This window comes from Carassius gibelio, chromosome B16 (assembly GCF_023724105.1).
Source record: "Carassius gibelio isolate Cgi1373 ecotype wild population from Czech Republic chromosome B16, carGib1.2-hapl.c, whole genome shotgun sequence".
NCBI lineage: Eukaryota > Metazoa > Chordata > Actinopteri > Cypriniformes > Cyprinidae > Carassius > Carassius gibelio.
The window spans coordinates 24,942,919-24,963,726 of record NC_068411.1 but is presented as its reverse complement, the minus strand read 5'-3'; the positions used below and the strand labels follow the sequence as shown (position 1 = coordinate 24,963,726).

At 36.8% G+C, this 20,808-nt stretch overlaps 1 protein-coding gene across 5 annotated transcripts in view; it reads left to right on the top strand.

The window, feature by feature from the left end:
• The window catches only part of LOC127974626 (RNA-binding motif, single-stranded-interacting protein 3-like), a 121,718-nt gene extending 109,698 nt beyond the window's left edge, over positions 1 to 12,020 (top strand). For 2 of the 5 annotated variants that reach the window (XM_052578029.1, XM_052578028.1), the window contains 4 exons: positions 3,672 to 3,782; positions 6,147 to 6,230; positions 6,523 to 6,650; positions 7,870 to 12,020. In XM_052578029.1, the coding sequence (XP_052433989.1) occupies positions 3,672 to 3,782; positions 6,147 to 6,230; positions 6,523 to 6,650; positions 7,870 to 7,873 (327 nt within the window). In that variant the 3' untranslated portion in view covers positions 7,874 to 12,020. The other 3 variants (XM_052578032.1, XR_008157334.1, XM_052578030.1) reach the window with 3 other exon arrangements.
• The last annotated feature ends 8,788 nt before the right edge of the window (positions 12,021 to 20,808 follow it).

The following is a 20,808-nucleotide window of genomic DNA, read 5'->3' as shown; positions in this document are numbered from 1 at the left end:
TTTTTTTTTTTCTCTCTCTCTCTCTCTCTTTTCATGGGTCCTGCGAAGAGAGAAGGCAAGCAATTAAAAGTGGCTGAGAAAGGGAAGCATTGTTATTGGAGAATGCCGCTGCATTTGGCACCTTGTTACCGTGGAGACACGTGACCATAGCGACCAGAGCTGGTGATGAGGGTTTAAGCAGATCAGCAGAAAATGGAAGCGCTCTGAGCTCCCTCTCCTCAGTGTGTGTGTGTGTGTGTTTTAGTATACATCAGTACCTTAAGTGCACCTGCTGTTGTGACCTGCTGATTTTGTTGGCCATATAGCTGACTTATGCATTACTATCCTAGCCAGATGACAGCTGTGTGTGTGTTTGTGTGTGTGTGTGTGCGTGTGTTGTGTACTTACAGGGGTTGAATAAAATACAGAAATAAGGAATTGGCTTCCTTTCGAATCACAAATGTGAATTGGAATTGGATTGACCATGAACCCCTGGATGCTGAATTGGGATTTAAATTGCATTGACAGGAAGAGAAATGTACTGAAATGAAATTCCAAAGAAATTCAACAAAGTCCTGCAACAAAAGAGTTTCATTAGTTCAGCACAGCAACAAAATGACCAAGAATAGATTATTTTCAGCCTGCTTCTTGTAGTTAAACTAAGGGTAAGTCAAATTGTAAGTTAATTCCCTATTTTTGTAATTGAATTTAATATAATGAAACAAATTCTGTTTCATACTGTGGAAACTAAAATTCACTAATCTGTAATGCATCCACTAATTTAGCTTCAGATTAATTTTACTTTCTCAAATAAATAATTGTTTGTTGTCTGTATTTGTTGTTTTATATTTTACTTTGTAACATGACAAAAATACAATTTTTGCAGTATAGCATAATTATCAACAGTATATTGACCAACCAGCTTCACAAAAAAAACAACAACAAAAAAAACAACAGTGTATTAACTAGAATAAACCAGCATTGAAATTCATTCTAGTGTAAGCTAGTCTTTTCGGCAGGGTAGCTGCACAGATGTTGTCAGCAGGGCACACACACACACACACACCAACCAGTAAGCACACACTTACCCACAATGCACCACCCAGAGGGCCATCACTCAACTGTACCTGTTACTTTCCATCTTAGCGCAGAGAAGAATCCCCAGCCGCCCTAACCAAATCACATCCTGGAAATGAACATTAATGAATCAAGACCGCAGTGCATTACGGCAAAGCCGCTTAAAGTGGAACCGCCACGCAAGAGGAGAGAAAAGAAATGAAACGCTTCTCTAAGCCCCTGCTAGTCACGGCCATTTGCAGAAACAAAGAAACCCATGTTTGAGCAAAGATTTGAGTTTATCGCAGACCCATCACAGTGCTCCGTCTGAATGGTGGGAATTGGCATGGTGTTGTGTGTGTGTGCGTGAGAAAGAAAAAATGCATGGTATATGTTTTCCTTAAGTGTATTTAAGAAAAATGGTGGGAATCGCTGCTTATGCCTTGGCACATTTTACTTAAGATTGATATCAAACATCCTCCCTGGCAGTACCTCCTCGGTACCTGAGAGAGACAAAAAGACTGACTTCCTTTTCCTTTCTCTATTTTAGATCTCTTGGCAAAAAAACTCTCCTTCCTCTGATGTCACAGGAGATTTTGGAAATGAGTATACAGGCTGTTGAAAAGGGAAATCTCATTGGCTGTCTCAGAAATCCCTCTCAGAATGTCACTCGCTTTCCGAATACTTCCCCTCTGGGAAATGAAGGAAAAACACACACACGTACACACACAAGCGCGGCTTTAATCATCTGTCTAAGTCTCACACTGATACGGCTGTAAATTAGAGATGAGAATTATTCAGCATGGATTTCTTTTTTCCTTCGCTCATTATGAAAGCTTGTCGCGGGGCGGGGGAACTGTTAGCTCGAGGCTTTCGCATCTGAAAGCTAAAACGCGGCAGGCTCCGAGCACGGCGGCTGAACCGTTTACCTCTAAAAGCCTGAATAGAGACAGAGCGCTTCTGACACCAAGTGCCTGTACAGTTTATTCTTCAAGCACATGCAAGCACCAGCAGCACCAAGCTGTGCTAGCTGAGAGACAGACTGATGCTTGCATGTTTGTGTGTATAAAAGTCTTTCTTTCTACAGTCGGCTCACTCAGAGAGAACATCTCTTTCAGAGCTCTTCAGAAACTGGTACATTTTACCTGGGGTAACCGGTCATTTTGTGCTTGAATGACGAATAATCAAGAGTTTGCATGCAGTACTGGCGTATCATTGTATTGTATCATTTGTGCAAAACCTGCTTGATTTAAGATGATCCAAAGAGAATCTTTTCTTCAGAGGAAGCAAGAATATGTGACTAGATTGTACAAAGAATGTCACATGATCAATGTCTTATTTGATTAGTGACCTAGTAGAATGGAAATAATGCAGAATCCTATTAAAAATTGCTTATCCATGTTCCATCATAATTAAAACCTGAAAACAAGCAGTTTAAGCAGCTGACATTAACAAGCAGGTAAGCATCTGACATTATGATTCATAATGTCAGATGCTTAAACTGCTTGTTTTCAGGATTTCATTCGATTTTGACTCCCAGATTTTCTGTGCTGCATAAATGCATCGAGTCAGGTGTCACAACACACGTGTCACATGCTTGAAAGCTGATGCTCTCCCACAGCTGAAAAACTCTGAAGAGACACCGATTGTCATGACAGCGATGAGACGCAGAGTGAGAAGGGCACTATAGCGGTGCGAGACACTGAAGTGCCAGTGGTAAGACAAATATAATTGTAAGATTTCAGAGTTTAAAAAAAGTAATCAGACACTTAGTCATAATTATATACTTCTACATAGAAAAGAATAATTGTAAAACCATGAATTTTATTCACACACTGATAGACTAATATCTAGACCAGATGATGACAATAGCGTAAAATCTTGAAAAGCAACTGTAACTTGGCTTAAGTCAACATGGTTTGCCATTTGCAACCCATTTTATTAGCTTGATGTGTCATATTTCCAGGTTTAAGAGTAAACTGAATGAGAAAATTATGAGTCCATCATAAACTGTAAGCAGAGCTGTGCACGGCACAATGGTTTCTCATCATCCCGGCCTCAGCCAAACCATGTGAGAGGAATTGAACTTTCTGACAAACTGTTTGACGGAGGGTCTCCTCGGAAAGATTAATCCTAATCAAGCTGGCATGTGAGAATGAGCGTGTGCGTATGTCTCTGGCCTAGATCTGTGGAAGCGGTCATGTGACGGCATCAGATGATAGCTCAGGTCAGCGCTTTGCAAATTGCAGACTCCTCTCTCTCTTTTGTCTGTACCTCACACGTGTTAGCACTCTCATTCCAGCGTGCCTGAAACGTAAACACACCCGCGGTGTGGAGCAGCTCTGCTGTTAAGTGAGCAATGCATCATCTCTGCAGAAGTATGCATGACTCACATTTGGATTGCATTATTTCACTTGTTGAAGTGGAACAGCTCATGTCTGGCCCTCATAATAGAGCCCAGCTGAGATGAGTGAAAGAAGGAGAGGGGTTTTTGTGGAGAGCATGGCTGTGTGATCAGGCCGTTGACTCTTATGAAGTCGTCCAGATGTATTGTTGAATGGTAGCTCATTTCCTCTCCCATCCTTCATGCGGTCTGACCTGTAACAGTGTGTGTTTGTGTTTGTACATGTGTGTAGGGTGCTGTGATAACGCCAGCCATGGACCACACCATCTCCATGCAGCCCGCTAACATGATGGGCCCCCTCACCCAGCAGATGAACCACCTGTCCCTGGGTACCTCTGGCACTGTGAGTGTGTCCGCTGCCTTCACTGCACGGCCTGTTCACCTTCTGCTGGTCTGAATTACAGAGGAGCCGAAGAAGAAAGCTAAATGCTAATTAAAACTCTGCAAACTGTTATGGAAAAAAGAAAAAGCTCTGGGAAATAAAATATGGATACTGTGTCAGTATTGTACTTAATTAAAAGGACTGTATAAAGCCAGGAACATTCCTGAGTGGAAGTAAATAAAGTTGTATATTGATTTGTACTTAGGTATTTAAAAGTGAAAGGTAATTTAAAAAGGTGAAACTTTATTCTGTGAACTTAGTTAAGAGAACTAAATATCCTGAGACCTTTTGCCTGACACTGGCAAATCTGATTTTATAGCTGTTAGACATTTGAAGAAAGTTGTTGGTAGTAGTGTTGCTATTGTTAATAAAAAAAAGAATAAAGAAAAACTAAAATATTAGAAAGATTATGAAATTTTGTTCTATTGACTTTGCAGCCATCTGAAACAAATTCAGGTTGAAGTGTTAAAATGACTAAAACTGAAATAACAATAAATTACAGCTGAATAGAAATTGCATCAACTTATTAAACTCAAATTTTAAAATTAAAATCAAAATTAAATTCTAAATATTTACTGTATAGTATAGTCCTATAAAGTATAATAGTATATAAATAATAAAATGCTACTAGTTTGTAAACTGATTAGTGAAACTGCAATCATGCTTTTATTCAATATTGGTTTTTAATAATAAATAATAATAATAATAATAATAATAATAATAATAATATAAAACAACATTATTTTAGGTCAAAGGGATAATTCTCCCAAAAATGAACATTTAATGTTTTTCTGCTCACCCCCAGGGCATCCAAGATGTATGTGACTTTGTTTCTTCAGTAAAACACAAATTATGATTTTTAGCTTCAGTTGTTGCAGTCTCTCAGCCATACAATGCATGGCAAATGGTAACAGAACTTATGAGAGTAAAAAAAAAACATGCACAGACAAATTCAAATTAAATCCTGAGGCTCGTGACAATACACTGATGTGTAAAGACAAAAAATGATCGGTATGTGCAACAAAGCGCATGAGGCATTCTTCTTGAATTATGGCAGATCACAGACTTATAAGTGCATTACCGCCACCTCCCACTCAAGTGGACCATTAACACTCCTAATTGAGATTCTATATAGAGTGTCAATGGTCCACTTGAGAGATAGGTGGCGGTAATGCGCTTATAAGTCTGTGATGTGACAATGAAAGAAGAAGAATGCCTCAAGCACTAGCTTCACGGTTCTAACAGTTCGGACATTGCATGAATCAGAGTAAAAAAAAAAAAAAAACTATATAAATACTGTTCAGTTTCTTGACAGACTGATCGTTTTATGTCTTTACACATCAATGTATCGTCACAAGCCGCAGGGTTTAATATGAATTTGTGCATGTTTTTTTTTTTTTTACTCTCATAGATTATGTTACCATTTGCCACGCATTGTACAACTGAAGCTAAAAATCATACTTTGCGTTCTGCTGAAGAAACAAAGTCACCTATATCTTGGATGCCCTGGGGGCGAGCAGATAAACATCTAATTTTCATTTTTGGGTGAACTATCTCTTTAAGTCACTATTGTATTTTCATGGCAAGTTGTACAAATTTTTACCTCTTACATTGACATTGATTTCATTTAGTGGAGATACAACTCAGCAAGAAATAAAATACATATATAAATGTTTAATAAGAGGATAGATTTACATCATTAGGAGCAGTGAAATATGTACTTTATATTTTTACAGTCCAAATGAACTTGTAAATCATTAGAAATGTAATGAGTAAAAGTGCAATCATTCATTTCTAGTAGTGCCTAAATCGAAGGAAAATGCAAAAGGAATAAACTAATAGAAGCAGTGAAAATAAGTTTGTTACCGTTTATCATTCATCTCAACAAGATTCTTCTTCCTGTATGGAGCCCCTAAAGGGACATGATGATGGCGGAAAAAATATGAGATGGGAGGAAAATTATACTTGTATTACACTTTGTGTTCACTTGAAAAAGTTTTATCATAAGCCTTACATCTCATATTATTTCCATCGCCATTCAACAAAAGTTTCTCTGCAAAAATGCAAGTATTTTAGTTGCAAATGCATGGAAATTAAGTATTGTTCTCCCATGTGATATTTTTCCATCACCATTTCCCTTTAGGGTACTGTATTTCTGTAGTGGTCACTTGGCAAAATAGCTTTTGATGCATTAGTACCATCAGTTGCACTGTGAGATGCAGCAGCAGCTCAGCCAACGTTTGTTCATAATTTAAATTCCATAATATGTATAGTTACATTTGCTGCGTGTGTGAATGAAGCGTGTCTGTGTATGTTTTGTTGCAGTACATGACTGCGGCTGCTGGTCCTATGCAGGGGACCTACATTCCCCAGTACACTGCGGTGCCTGCCTCAGCTGTCTCGGTGGAGGTGAGTTTCTGGGTGACTGCAAATCCATTTACTGGTCCAACTGATTAGATGAGCTCTGTTAATTGAAAACGTGGAGATCAGTCGCCTTGGGCCAAAATCCGCCCACAACTTCCTTAGTGCCTTTAATTTCAGCTTTACAAGGCCTGACTCCTGTCTGGAGCACGTCTTTAAGTTCATTCTGGTCTGAGTACCAAACGCAGCCTGAAGGCCTCTTTTTGGAGGAGGTTAAAAGGTTTAGTTTTTTTTTTCTTGTGAGGGGACATCCTGTAATTATGACATCATATCCTTCCAGGGAGTGGTGACGGAGGCTTCTCCCCAGAGCATTCCGGCCTCATCGCAGGATGCCAGCGGTCAGCAGCAGCCTCTGGGCATGGACAACACCAGCGATCACGCGCCCACCTACACTTTTCAACCCGCTAAGTGAGTTTGAGAAACACTTCACACTGATAAGTCAAATGGGGACAAGGTGTCTTGTTTTCATATGCATGACTCAGCAAGCACACAACGTTTTTACAACATTGCATTTTGGTTGCAGTTAGGTGAAACATTGCAGTGTAATATTTTGAAAAGAAACAGTATGCATAATGATTGTCCAGTTTGCACATTTACAATCATTATGCATACTGTTTCTTTTCAAAATATTACACTGCAATGTTTCACCTAACTGCAACCAAAATGCAATGTTGTAAAAACGTTGTGTGCTTGCTTTTTTTGCTTTAAATTGCCAAAAATAACCAATTCCAGATTTATAAAGAACAAAATACCAACTTGTATTCAGAAAAGATGCATTAAAATGATCAAATGTGGTAGTTAATTTATTAAAAATATAATATATTTCAATAAATGCTGTTCTTTTAAACTTTCAGTAAAATGTGTCACAGTTTATGCAGAAATATTAAGCAGCACAACTGTTTTGATAATAATAAATGTTTCTTGAGCACCAAATAAATGGTTTCTGAAGGATCATGTGATACTGAAGACTGGAGTAGTGGCCTCTGAAAATTCAGCTCTGCCAACACATGAATTTATTATATATAAAAAATAACATATATTACAATAGAAACACAGTCATTTTAATTGATAATAATATTTCACACTGTAAATAATTTTCTGTATTTTTTATTTGTATCATATTGATGCTGATGAGGCTTTGTTTAAAAAATGTAAGAAATCCTACCAACCCCAAACTTTTGAACATTGTATAAATAAAAGGTTACATTTTTGGACCCAAATTAAATTGTATACAACCGAAATAGAAATGTTGTGAAATACCAAAACACCAAAAAATCCATATACCGGTAATGTGTTTTTTATACTAAAACAAAACTGAAACCTGTGTAAAACATTTTATTTAGATTTGAAAATAACATAATCTGTACATTTGAATAAGAAGCCACATTGTGGCACAGTCGTGAGGTTCCTAAAATGTTTCAGTGCTTGAAACTTCATAACAGTATCCTGCAACATTGTAAAAAAAACAAAAAACAAAACACTTATTTTGTGTTAAGAATGTGCATTTATGATATGGTCTTATATTAAGCTCAGTAAATGCCATTGCTAATGGGTCATCAGGAATAAGTGATCATGCATTATCCATATAGTATGCTTTTCAAACTGTCTGACTTTCTCATTGGTTCAGATAACCAGAGGAGGAGGGGGGCGTTGAGGTGACTGCGTTGCCTTGAGACTGGGGGACTGCAACGAGGGAACATCGAAGACAGAGCGCAAGAGATAGGAAAACACGTTTGTGTCTACTTTTGCACAAGCATCTTAAAAAAAACAACTACAACAAACAAACAATTTATTTAACAACTGGCCCACACTAGAGGACCTTTGGAGAACTCACAACCAGACCGGAAATGAGAGAAATGCAGTCTGGGAGATCAAGCCTACTGTTAATTGGCTACCCGAAGAACTTTACCTTCATGAAGTGAACGAATTCAAACAAGTACAAGTGTTTCTTTTTTTTTTTTTCTTTTTTTTTTTTTTGAATGTGCAGGTAGGTTTTCAGAAACAGTGGGGTTTTCTATTAGACGAGGAAGCACGTTCTGGTAAAACAATGAGAGAAGGAGCAAAAGAAGTCTTCCTCGGATTCTAAGCTACTATTACTTTTTTTATGAGTTAGATTTTAGTTTTCTAGAGAATATCAATGTTTTTTCATCTTTGTTGCCTTAATTTCAAGAAACATCTAAGACTTTTTCCTGTTTGAACTGAACAGACTGATGAATGCAGTGAAAATGACCTGAAAAAGAAAGGAAATCACCTGTATAAAACATAGAAAGAAAGAGAGTGAGAGGTCTCCTGGAGACGTTTTAAATTATCAGTGGTGACTTTGTGTTTAAAAGAGAGGACAGACAAAAAAAATATTGTGGTCATGATGATGATGATTAAAGAGAGTTGCATTTTTTAGAAACAGAGGGGGAAAAAAAAGAATCCACTGCATCATGGGAAATGCAGTTTATTGTGTAGTGCAGATCATTTTTAATGGCATTATTGTTTTTATCTGCAATATTTTTTATGAGCTTTAAGGTGTTTTTAGCCTGCTTTGCTTGTTTCATTGCGAAAAAAAAATAGAAAACTAAAACAGTAAAAAAAAAAAAAATGGCAGTGCAAATCTAAATAGATAAGAGCTTATGGATTAAATCAAAATGAGAAAAAAAAAGCAAATGTGTGCAAAAAGCAATAGTAATAGGAAATTGTTGACAATTTCTTTAGTCTTTCTTAGATGTGGATCAAATGCAGCCCATGGATGGCATATTTTATACCAAAGATGAAGAAACCCCCCTCAAGACAGTGGAGTGGATCTTTTTTTTTTTTTTTTTTTTTTTTTCTATTTGAGATTTTTTGGCATAATCATTTGATTTCTGAAGTATCAATTTGACCTTGACGGCCAAATTGGTACTTTAGGGTTTAAACTTCCTTCCACTGTTGCAGAATCTATGTCAATCGTTCAGTTGAGAGGCAGAAAACCACCATCACTGATTGGTGATGAGTGTGATCTCCCCACCAGAGGGGGCCAGAGAGCGGCTGAACCATCAATCTTCTCCTATCTGCCCCGGCTGAATCAACTATACCTCTATCGCTTCACCTTCTCAGTCGCTATTAAACACGTCGCACGTCCGTTCGGTTCCAGGCCATTTTAATCATTTCAGCTCAACAGGAAGGAATCAAATCACTCATTAGTGTGTATTTAAATTCTGTGTACAGATCACTACCTCATCGAAAGCAATTTTACCATGAGGAAACACAAGAGAATGTGTTGCAGGCAAGCGGCAACCTTCCGGTCTCTCTCGTGAAACCAACACCGAAGTGACTAAAACTGCAGTTCATCGACTGGCCCCTAGAGGCTGGCTCCAAAAGTGAGTCAGTCCCACAGACTCCCCAGGGCCCAATTTTACAGCAGAAAAAAAAAGTTTTTATAACCTGGTACAAAAAGTGGTTTTGGCCTATATAGCAAATAATGTTGACAACTGTAAGGGGGGTGAATTTTTTTATAATTCATCCGTTTAAATTATATTAAGACTTAAAGTTCTGCATAATTTAGGGCGTGGCCACTTGAGTGACAGGTGGATTGCCGCTGCTGTCACCACTGTTGAGGAAAGGTGGGCGTGATTTCATTTTCATTTTCGATTATCTGGGAGTGATGCGCGGTGACATGCTGTCAAGATGGCGACGGCCGGCTCCGCCCACTTTAGGCTTCAAAAACGCTCTTCAGAAACCTACGGGTGACGTTATGGACACTATGTCCATATTTTTATACGGTCTATGGTTGCAGGTCATGAAACACAAACTTTCCTTCAGGGGCACTGAGAAACGTTCGCAATTAGCAGCATTAGCATAATATGTTGTTCTGAGCATTCCCGTTGGTATTTGCAGTCGCGTCAATCGAAATGCCTCATATTATATGCAAGGTTTCCTCAATCAACCGGATGCCATAGGAAATCTCTCGTGAAAATGACAGTCTTTACTTGAAGAACAAAGGCTCTGTCCCAAAGCCCATGCGACCGAAGCCACATTTTGGTGGCCTAAAATCTCGAACGAGACACTTTAAGGTTTCGTGGATGCAGAATGACCATCGCGAATACACTCCGAATATACATCATTTGGGACAGAGCCTGAGGTTCCCATCACCGTGGGATCCGGCGGTTGCTCAGGTGCCTTGACAGCTCGGAATTAGGGTTAGAAATATCACGTGTGAGATTTGTGAAATCTGCGTTCTTTTTATCAAGCTGCCCATTCCAGAGGAGGGGAAACTAGCAAATAGAAAAATTGAAAGTGGAAATATTAGTCCATCCAAAGATAAAAGTTCTGTCAGAATGAAGAACAATGTTAACCAAACCTTTTCGGTTCCCGTTGACTTGCACTGTATGGGAAAAAGATACAATAAAAGCCAATGGGACCTGAAACTGCCCGGTTACCAAAATTCCTTCAAATGTTTTCTTTCATATTCTGGAGAAGTAAGTAAGTCATGTTTGGAACAACATGAGTAAATGACAGAATTTTCATTTCTGGACAGACTATACTTTAAGATAATAACAAGGCTGCTGTCCTTTATTTGCCATGAAGTAGATGTTATTTTGATGCAATTTGATAGGAAAGCGCTATATTAACAAAGACTTTCAATACACATGGTGAATTATGAACTGTCTTCGCTGCCGTCATATGGCTCATAAATACGCCTCCTAGATTTACAGTCGAGTAATTAGAGTTGTCGAGGTGCTCTGGGAATAAATTAATCTGTCATTAAAGGGCCAACGAGAGACTTTGAACATCATCATGAACGCTTTGATCTCCCCCCCCCCCCCCCCACTATTCCTACAACATGAGTGCTATACAACTACGTAATGATCTCAATTAGCCACTAGGGGACAGTATTAAAGCAAAGTTGGTGTACTTTATCCTCTGTAATGACCATTGCAGTGAGATGACACTGTGGATTCAAGCGATGCCAAGTTCATAATGACCAAGACAGCACTGCTTCAGTGAAGACAACAAGCTAGCTTTTCATTTTCAGCTGTAAAAAAAAAAAAAAAAAAAAAAAAAAAGTCACTGTTTTGTGTCTGTTATCCACTGTCTTTTTGGAGAGTTCTTTTTATCATGTGCTCGCTGCTATCAAGCATTCAGTATTTAAGTGGTCAGGGCCTGGGGAATGGAAAGGAAATTCAGGCTGGGGTGACGTCGTGAGCGTTATACACTCTGCAGCCTTCATGCTTTTCATTAGAGTGAATAAATGTGTCCGATTAAGCTGAAGGTTTTTCTAACTGTAGGATGGAGTTCTCATCCCAACTGTAATTTAGTAAGCTAAACACCTTTCATCCACTCGAAGGTTTTCGCTGGGTAGAAACTCTGTGCTCGCATTCATTGAATGTGCGGTCCAAGCCATGCATTTTTATCTGTACATCTGATTGGCTGTCACGGTTGAGGTCAGTGAATGACGAATGTTCGTTTATTCGTTCGTTCATTGGACTGTCAGGAAACAGCGTACTACGTTCAACCAAATTCAACACAAACGGCAAAACCTCAATTAGACACTAACGTACTGGCAGATGAAATAGAGAAATATTTATGGAAATGATTTTTTTTTTCTTTTTTTGTACAGGTGTTGTTGAAATATGAAAGCGGGACAGTTTTACGATGCTACATTGATTTCTTGAGTTGCTTCACTTTCTTGCCTCCCATGTGCTCGAGCTGTGATCCTGAGAGTGTCTGTAGACCAGTGGATGTTAGGTTTAAACTTCTGTTTATTTTTTCTTTTGATGAAGCTTTCAATAAAAAAATCTACAAAATCACGCCACTTTTTGATTCTGACTGAGCTTTTCTTTTTATGACTTTTATGCTGTTTGTTGAAAAAGCTTATCAATGTTATAAGTGTCCTAGCAGTCATTAATAGGGCTCTAGATGAGACGATAAAATACATTAAAATAATTTGAAATCTATTTAGGAAAACATTGTATGTGGTCCAAGTGCTCCAAGTGCATTGACTGCTTCATGCAACATGCAATAAACAAAGCCAAGCCATGATGTCCGATTCACAAATAAATTTCTCTTTTAAACTAGTTCTTTATAATGAGCCAGATTCACACAGCAGCCATAAACTTGCTTGTGAGCTAAAGGTTTGAATCAGATCTCACTCAGTGAACCATTTAGAGCCATTACTAAGTTTACAATGGATTGTTCAGTGAATAAAGAGTCATTTTTTGGTTATACTGTATCTGACCAAGTTTACTAACTTTATCTGTAACAAAACAAACATTAAAAATATTAAATGATTAAAATAAAATCAATCAAATCTAAATAAAAATGAACTGAAATGAAATATACAAAAACTTAATTTATTTCAACTATAGTTGCCAAAGGAATGTTTCTCGTTTTCCTTTACTTTAAATTACTAAAAACCCGAAATATGACTTTAAATAATAAACTTAATAAAACTGAACTAAAAAAAACTCTAAATATTTGTTCATTTATTTATAAATATTTCACATATAAAAATCTCATTCAAAACATTAAAACCTACAACAGTATATCAATGATACAAACAAACAAATAAATACATAAATTAATTAATTCATAAAATGAATGAACAAATTAAAAAAATAACACTACTGGTCCAATTCTAGTTGTGATGTATGATTTTAGGTTCTAAAATTTGTATTTACTGACTGATTCTTCATATGACAACATGAAATTAAATGATACATATTCACAGCAGATTTTAGTTTTAAAGAATATAGCGATGATATATATATATATATATATATATATATATATATATATATATATATATATATATATATATATATATATATATATATATATATATATATATATATATATATATATATATATATATATATATATATTATTGGTTATTGTTTTACATATGGAGTCTTGGAGGATGAATCGACTGTAAGGGAATCTAGGTTTGGGACTGTAAGCTTCTATCAACACAACAGTTGAATATTCTAAACGTGTGCCAAAAATACAGTCAGGGTCACTATAGAGCAACACATACTACATACTGGACACAAATGTAAATGTTCAACCATGGTTGTATATTACTCTAAATATTTATAGTTATAAGACATAGGCCACACAGATATACACACCAAAACCCTATTATATATGAGTTACAGTGTAATTGAAAACAGTACAATGGTCATACAGTGTCTTGACAGGACCTATATGCTCTGCAGAACTGAACAAGCCGACAGATCACAGACTCTCCGATGGAAAGAATGAGAGGTCAGTGAACCCTGCCCTTCTCTATAGGGCCTGTAACTATTTGGGCCTGTCCTCTGCCCACTCCTTCAACACTGATCGATAGAGGGATTGTTCAGACACACAAGTGACTGTTTCAGACTTGCGTTGACCTTTCAACCAGGCCTCCCCCACCCCGCCACCCTCGCCACCCCCCCTCCACTGTATACAATACTCATTTTCATATCTGACATTTAACTACAGTAGATGAGGGCAAAGACTCTCTGCATGTACACTCTGCTATTTATTCTTTTTTTTTTGGTGTTGTTGTTGTTTTTTAGCTGGATCGATTCCATGCCTCTTCTTACACACGCCATGTTTTCTTGTTTAATCTGCAGTAGATGCATTAAGCTGTTTGAGACACGATTCTGTGTTTGCATGTACTGGTCAACTGCTTCCTGTAAAATAATAGTTTTAATATTGAATTAATATATCATATTATTTAGAAGAAGAAAAAAACAAGTTTAATTAGGTTTAAAATATTATTCTTGTTTTATTTTTGATAAGATATTTCTATTTATGCAGAGCTATACATGGTATACATGGTCACTAACTTATTTTTATCTAATGTATTTCTAAAAGTTATACTTTACAAATCTTTTTATATCAGTAAGTTACCTTTAAATAAATGTTACATTTACCATTGAGTGATTAAAAGTCCCACAAAAAATAATTCTGACTGATATGCAAACGATTATTTTTATTCTATTATGACAACTCTTGGAGAGTTTAGCAAAGAGTTTGCTAATTTATTATATATAAATATTAAAACATTTATGCTGCACTTTTGAAAACAGTTTGAAAGCAGTTACTTTTAAATAAAATATCTTTAAATACCATTGTTGCATGTTTTAAAGACCCACCAAATAGTGCAATTTGACATTTATCAAAACATTTGAAAGATTAAATATTGCATTATTATCAGTCCATCTGTCAATGTAATCTTGACAAAAAGACAAGAGAATTTCTGTCTTGTTCTGTCAGATTGGAGCTGTACTTAAGCTAGAAAACTGCTGTCTTACTGCATTACCAAGATGGACAGCTTTGCTTAAAGAGTGTTTTTTAACTCAGTGACCAACCTAGTTTCCATTTCCCATGGAATGACTGCTCATGATTTGTGCCATTAACACACTTTCCATTGTCTCGTCTTTCTTTTCATCCCATCTATCCCTGTTCCACATGCCTCACCCATTCCTTCCTCACTGCCCCTGCATCTTTTCCTCCTCTTTTGCTTGTTCTCTGTGTTAATGTTTCATAAGTTGTTTCATGCTGTGCTGGCACTGCCTGCAAACACTCTGAGCTTGCATAATGTGAAGCTGGAACTGCTGCCAAAAGGTGTTTAGTCTCTCTCTTTCTCCCCCTCCTCAAGACGTAATGGGGAAATTACTGCAAATATTAGCAGCTTCGGGGTCAAAGAGCACATTGACTGAGTTTGTGGGATTTGCTCATACACTTTCAAAAACTTTCACTGGCTTCTTGACTGTAATGATCAGAAGAAACAAGTTTTTCCATATTCATATTCCTACTGTTCTTGTACATTTCCTGCTTAAACATGCTTTGCTTTAAATCAGAACCGGATTTCAAAATCACTGGGATAGGAAGCAATCCTGCATTCCACTGGAATTGAGTTACTGGGTTTTGTAGCAGCCGGTTATTGACGTATTATTTCTTGTAGCATCTTTTATCTCTGACAGAAGTGAGTTATGAGATGGTAACAGCTGTTGTTTTTGTGGCTGCACAGAATCTGATACAAAGCAACATTTTTGCCTTATACTTGTTTATCAAATATTATGGTTAATTAAAGAGATAGTTCACCTGGAAATGATCATTCTGTCATCATGTACTCATCCTCATGGTGTTCCAAACCTGTAGTGGTTTGTGCACAACAAATTGAAGTGAATATTCATTTTGTTCAGTAGTGTTTAGGTATCATGCAACCCACGCAATTGCATGGTGTCCTGCAGTCCAGATTTCTTCAGATGGGAATTTATCTATTTCTACCGGAAATGGAAATCCAATCCAAAAATGTATACAAATTCAATCCAAAAATGTAAACCCAAACTCACAGTCACCACTTATAAGCTACTACTAAATATTGTAGAAACGTAATTTTCTATAAAGTTGGCTTGTAATGATTTGTATCGTAAAAAGCACTATACAAATAAACTTGAATTGAATTGAATTGAGTATTAAACTTGTGTGTATGTGTGTGTGACTCATCTTGCACCGTTTGTGCTGTGGACATGAATGATATCTTAAAAAAATGAGAGGGAAAAGTGTGTAGAACTTGAAGTAGACACTAGAATATCGCTGTTGGACTCCTTTGACTTTGGTCAGTAAGCCAACTAGAAACCACCCAACACGCCCTAGCAAATACATAGCAATATACTACAAAACGCCCACAGGTTTTGTACTGGCAAGCACCACTAGTTTGATAAATTTATAGTTTGCCTTCAGCTACCAATAAAAGTGTAGCATTCTCAGTTTAAATTGAGCGTTGCTCAACACAGTTCAGGATATTTGAGTCCATTACACAAATTATCAGATAAACAGAGCAGAAAATATGAAAAAAAAATACTCTGCAGACTTATTTCCGGTGATAGTACACATCATTCTACATCAGATTCATCAGCACTCTCTGCACCTGCTATTTAGTCTAAAAGCTATTTATGATTGTACTTTGATTTTTCTTCATACTAAATGTGTATGTGCCTCAGATGGGAGCCCGCAGGTGAGGATAGGTTCTGATGAGATGCTTCTGGAAGTCAGAGATACATTCTTGAAAAATAATAGCTTAATGATCTAATAACAATTTAATAATAAAAAATAAAATCTAATAATGATCTATTTAAAAGCTAATACATTTTATGTAATTTTTTTTATAGATATTATTATACAACTATTTATAATATTGCTTATTATTTGTTAAAAAATATGTATTTATTTGTATTAAGTTAAAACCCCATAAATGTAAAAAATAATATTATGAATATAATATTGTAAAAAAAAAAAGTGTATTTAAGATATCAATTATATATAATACAATATATAATATTCAAAAGATAAAAGTTTGGGGTTCAATATCAGTATTTTTTTTTTCTCTCACTTGAAGAAATTAAGATGTTTTTTAAAATACAGGTGCATCTCAAAAAATTTGAATATCATGGAAAAGTTCTTTATTTTTTGTAATTTATTCAAAAAAGAAAACTTTCGTATATTCTAGATTCATTGCACACAAACTGAAATATATTTAAATTTGAGGTTTTTTTTTTTTTTATTCTGATGGTTACGACTTACAGCTTAGGAACATTTTTAATTCAGTATCTCAAAAAATGAGAATATTCAATTTTGAGCTTGATTAGTTTGATTAATTTTGAGTATAAATACTGGGCTTACTACTCTTGGGCTACCGTCAAAGACTACTGACTTGACAGTTGTCCAGAATACAATCATCAACACCCTCCACAAGTAGGAGGGTATCTTTGTAAGCCACAGAAGGTCATTCCTGAAAGGGCTGGCTTTTCACAGAGTGCTGTATCAAAATATATTCATAGAAAGTTGACTGAAAGGAAAATGTGCACATGCAACAATGGTGACCACAGCCTTGGGGAGATTGTCAGGAAAAGCTGATTCAAAAACTTTGGAGAGCTTCACAAGGAGTGGACTGAAGCCGGAGTCAGTGCATCAACAGTCACCACACTCAGACGTCTTCAGGAAAAGGGCTACAGCTGTCACATTTCTTGGAACCAAGCCACTCCTGAACCAGAAAAAAAAAATCTTAAGAAGCATTTCACCTGGGGTAAGGAGAAAAAGAGCTGGACTGTTGCTCAGTGGTCCAAAGTCCTCTTTTCAGATGAAAGTAAATGTAGCATTTCATTTAGAAATCAAGGTCTGGAGTCTGGAGGAAGACTGGAGAGGCACCGAATCCAAAGCTCAGAGTGAAGTTTCGGAAGTCAGAGATAATTTGGGTAGTAATCTTTTTAACTAAAACTTTTTGTTGTTGTTGTTTGTTTAGTTTTGTTGTTTTTTGAGTATTAGTTTTGTGTCTTGACATAGTCTCGCGTAGCCAGACCTTCAGACGTCACGTTTCGAGGTGTGGAAATGTCACCTAAATAACAGACCGGTGTGTAAAACCAGCTGACGTATTTTAAAGATTCTATGCCATTAACTTCAAATATTTATATATTTCACATACTTTTGAGAATCCAGCATTTGGTTGATCCCGAAAGCATTCGTTGTCACAGTTGTAAACACGATGGCTTTCTTCTTTCATGAGGGGGTTTGGCACCACAGTATCTTTGTGTCCAGGTGGAATGTTAAAGAACACAACACAAGTCTCCCGGAAATCCTGTAGAACTCAACCAATCCAATGACGACTTCGACACTCCTGAAGTGTGACCACTTTTGGGTCCCATATGCATCAGACGTTTAGCCAACAGGCATGGCATCTGAGACTAATCTTGACATAATGGTATTTCACAATGAGAAGTACATTGTTTTTGTAGTACTCCATTTTGAAAGTGTTTTTCCAACGTCTCATGCTTCGGTAGCTTTGTTCCGTGTCTCTTTAAAAGATCTATAGTGTTTCATGCTGAGAGACGATATTCAAGGGTCTCTGTGTTTTTATTAGTAACGGAGACAGATGGGATGGTGTCAAGTTTCATTTTATTATAACAACCTCTGCCTTTCTCTCGCTCTAATGCAAACTGACAATCACATACCTCTCAAAGACAACGGATGACACAACAGGCCTCTCAGCCTTTGCAGTAAAAGCCAAGCCTCCATCTCAATTCCTGAGCACCAGATCGATTACCTCAGCGCTATGGAAACCGTTACGAAGGATCTCTCATTAGAAAGCACAGACCTGAGAGCCAGGCCTCTCAAGAGGCGAAGCAGAATAACGACCTTCATAAAGGAGGGAAACCAAGAGCTGAGTGATTGACCAGATTCTGGAAGGTTGACACATTCATCACAATGACAGCCGCTATAGGTGTCTGGCTCAAAGGAGGACAGGACATCATCGATAGCTTTTCTTACCTTTTATTAAAGGGATAGTTCAACCCAAAATAAACATTCTGTCCTGTACTCACCCTCATGTTCTTCCAAATGTATCCTGTATGATTTTGAGCAAAAAAAAAAAAAAAAATACTTTAGGAATATAATCATAATAATATAATGACACTTTCATTCAAAAGTATTTTAAAAGATATTATTAAAAAGCAGTATATAATCACATAAAAATACACATTATTATTATTACTACTGCTTTTGTTGTTGTTATTGTATAATATATTTAAAGAATTTTCCAAATATTATTTATGTATCTTTAACCCAGCGGAAAATATAGTTTAGGTAACTTAAAAGTAGTATATGTCATGTTTTATAGGTGAATTCAATAATATACATTTTTTATTTTATTTTAATATAAGATATGATGACACTTTCATACAAGTCTTTTACAGTAATATTACAAAAACAACATATTATTGCTGAACTGTTGCAATTATTATTGTTGTTGTTATAATTCTATTGCAAATATTATAATTCTTGATTTTTATTTGTATTCATAATTTTTGATAATTTATATAGTGAAATATATTGCCCTAATATAAATTTTATTTTATAAATATAATATTATTATTATTATTATTATTATTATTTGTTAAATGTTTGTTTATTTTAAATTGGCATATAAGAGCATGTGAGGTTTAGTATTAGTTTGCTATTGACTGATGTTTTATAATTAATATATCAATTAATATCCAAAATCTAAGACTATTTGATGTATTCTAAGTATGATTTGCATTTTAATTTAATACAATATTTTTCATAACAAATCTTATTATCAGCATAGCAAATTGAGTAATCCAGTAAATGATTGTGGTTATTAAAGGATGGGTGAAATGCTATTTCATGCATACTGAGTTTTTTACACTGTTAAAGAGTTGGATTCCCATGCTAAACAAAGTTTCAAAAATTAAGTTGCACATCTGAAGGAGTATTTTTATTCCAAAAATACTCCTTCCGGTTTGTCACAAGTTTCTGAAAGTTTTTTATGAGTATGGCTCTGTGTGACATTAGATGGAGCGGAATTTCCTTATATGGGTCCTAAGGGCAATTCTGCCGGAAGAGCGCCCGTATAGAAGAGCACTGAGAGCAGAGGCATTCACTGATCAGAGCGACAGCGAAATGTCACAAAAGAAGTGTGTTTTTGGTTGCGAGGGCAAGACAACCCTGCACAGATTACCAAAAAAATAAAACATTAAGGGACCAGTGGACGGAGTTTATTTTTACAGAGCATCGATGGAGCTGTGCAAGTGTTTTTGTTTGTTCCCTGCATTTCGAAGATGCTTGTTTTACAAACAAGGCCCAGTTTGACGCCGGATTTGCGTATCGTTTATTTCTTAAGGATAATGCAGTCCCAATGAAAAAGGGTCACGATCGTGTGTTGGAACCGCAGGCGGTGAGTAAAACTGCTTCAAATATCTCTGTGTTGTTAAATGGTAAATGGACTGTATTTATATAGCGCTTTCAACAGACCACATGGCCATCCAAAGCGCTTTACAGTTTGCCTCACATTCACCCATTCACACACACATTCACACAATGACTGCAGTGTCTGCCATTCAAGGCGCCATCCAGCTCGTCGGGAGCAGCTGGGGTTAGGTGTCTTGCTCAAGGACACCTCGACACTTGGTCAGGAACCACCAACCTTCCGGTTTGTAGACAACCTACATGAACCACTGAGCCACTGCCGCCACTTGTTGACTTAGCAATCGGCACGTAAGCACATCAAGTAAACCTTGTTACACCTTTAAAGAAAAAAAAAGACGACATAAAGTGGAACTAAGTCATTTTCCAAAATCGCTAAGCAAATATATACAGTTTCAGTACATACCACATAGTGAAGTGAAGTGACATTCAGCCAAGTATGGTGACCCATACTCAGAATTTGTGCTCTGCATTTAACCCATCAGAAATGCACACACACAGAGCAGTGAACACACACACACACACACACACACACACACTGTGAGCACACACCCGGAGCAGTGGGCAGCCATTTATGCTGCAGCGCCCGGGGATTCGATGCCTTGCTCAAGGGCACCTAAGTCGTGGTATTGACGGTGGAGAGAGAGCTGTTCATGCACTCCCCCCACCCACAATTCCGTCCGGCCCGAGACTAGAAACCACAACCCTTCGATTGGGAGTCCAACCCTCTAACCATTAGGCCACGACTTCCCAACTTATAAAGACTTATAGAGACTTATAGAGATGTCGTTGCTGCTGCTCTTGTTAAATTTCAGCCTCTGGATCT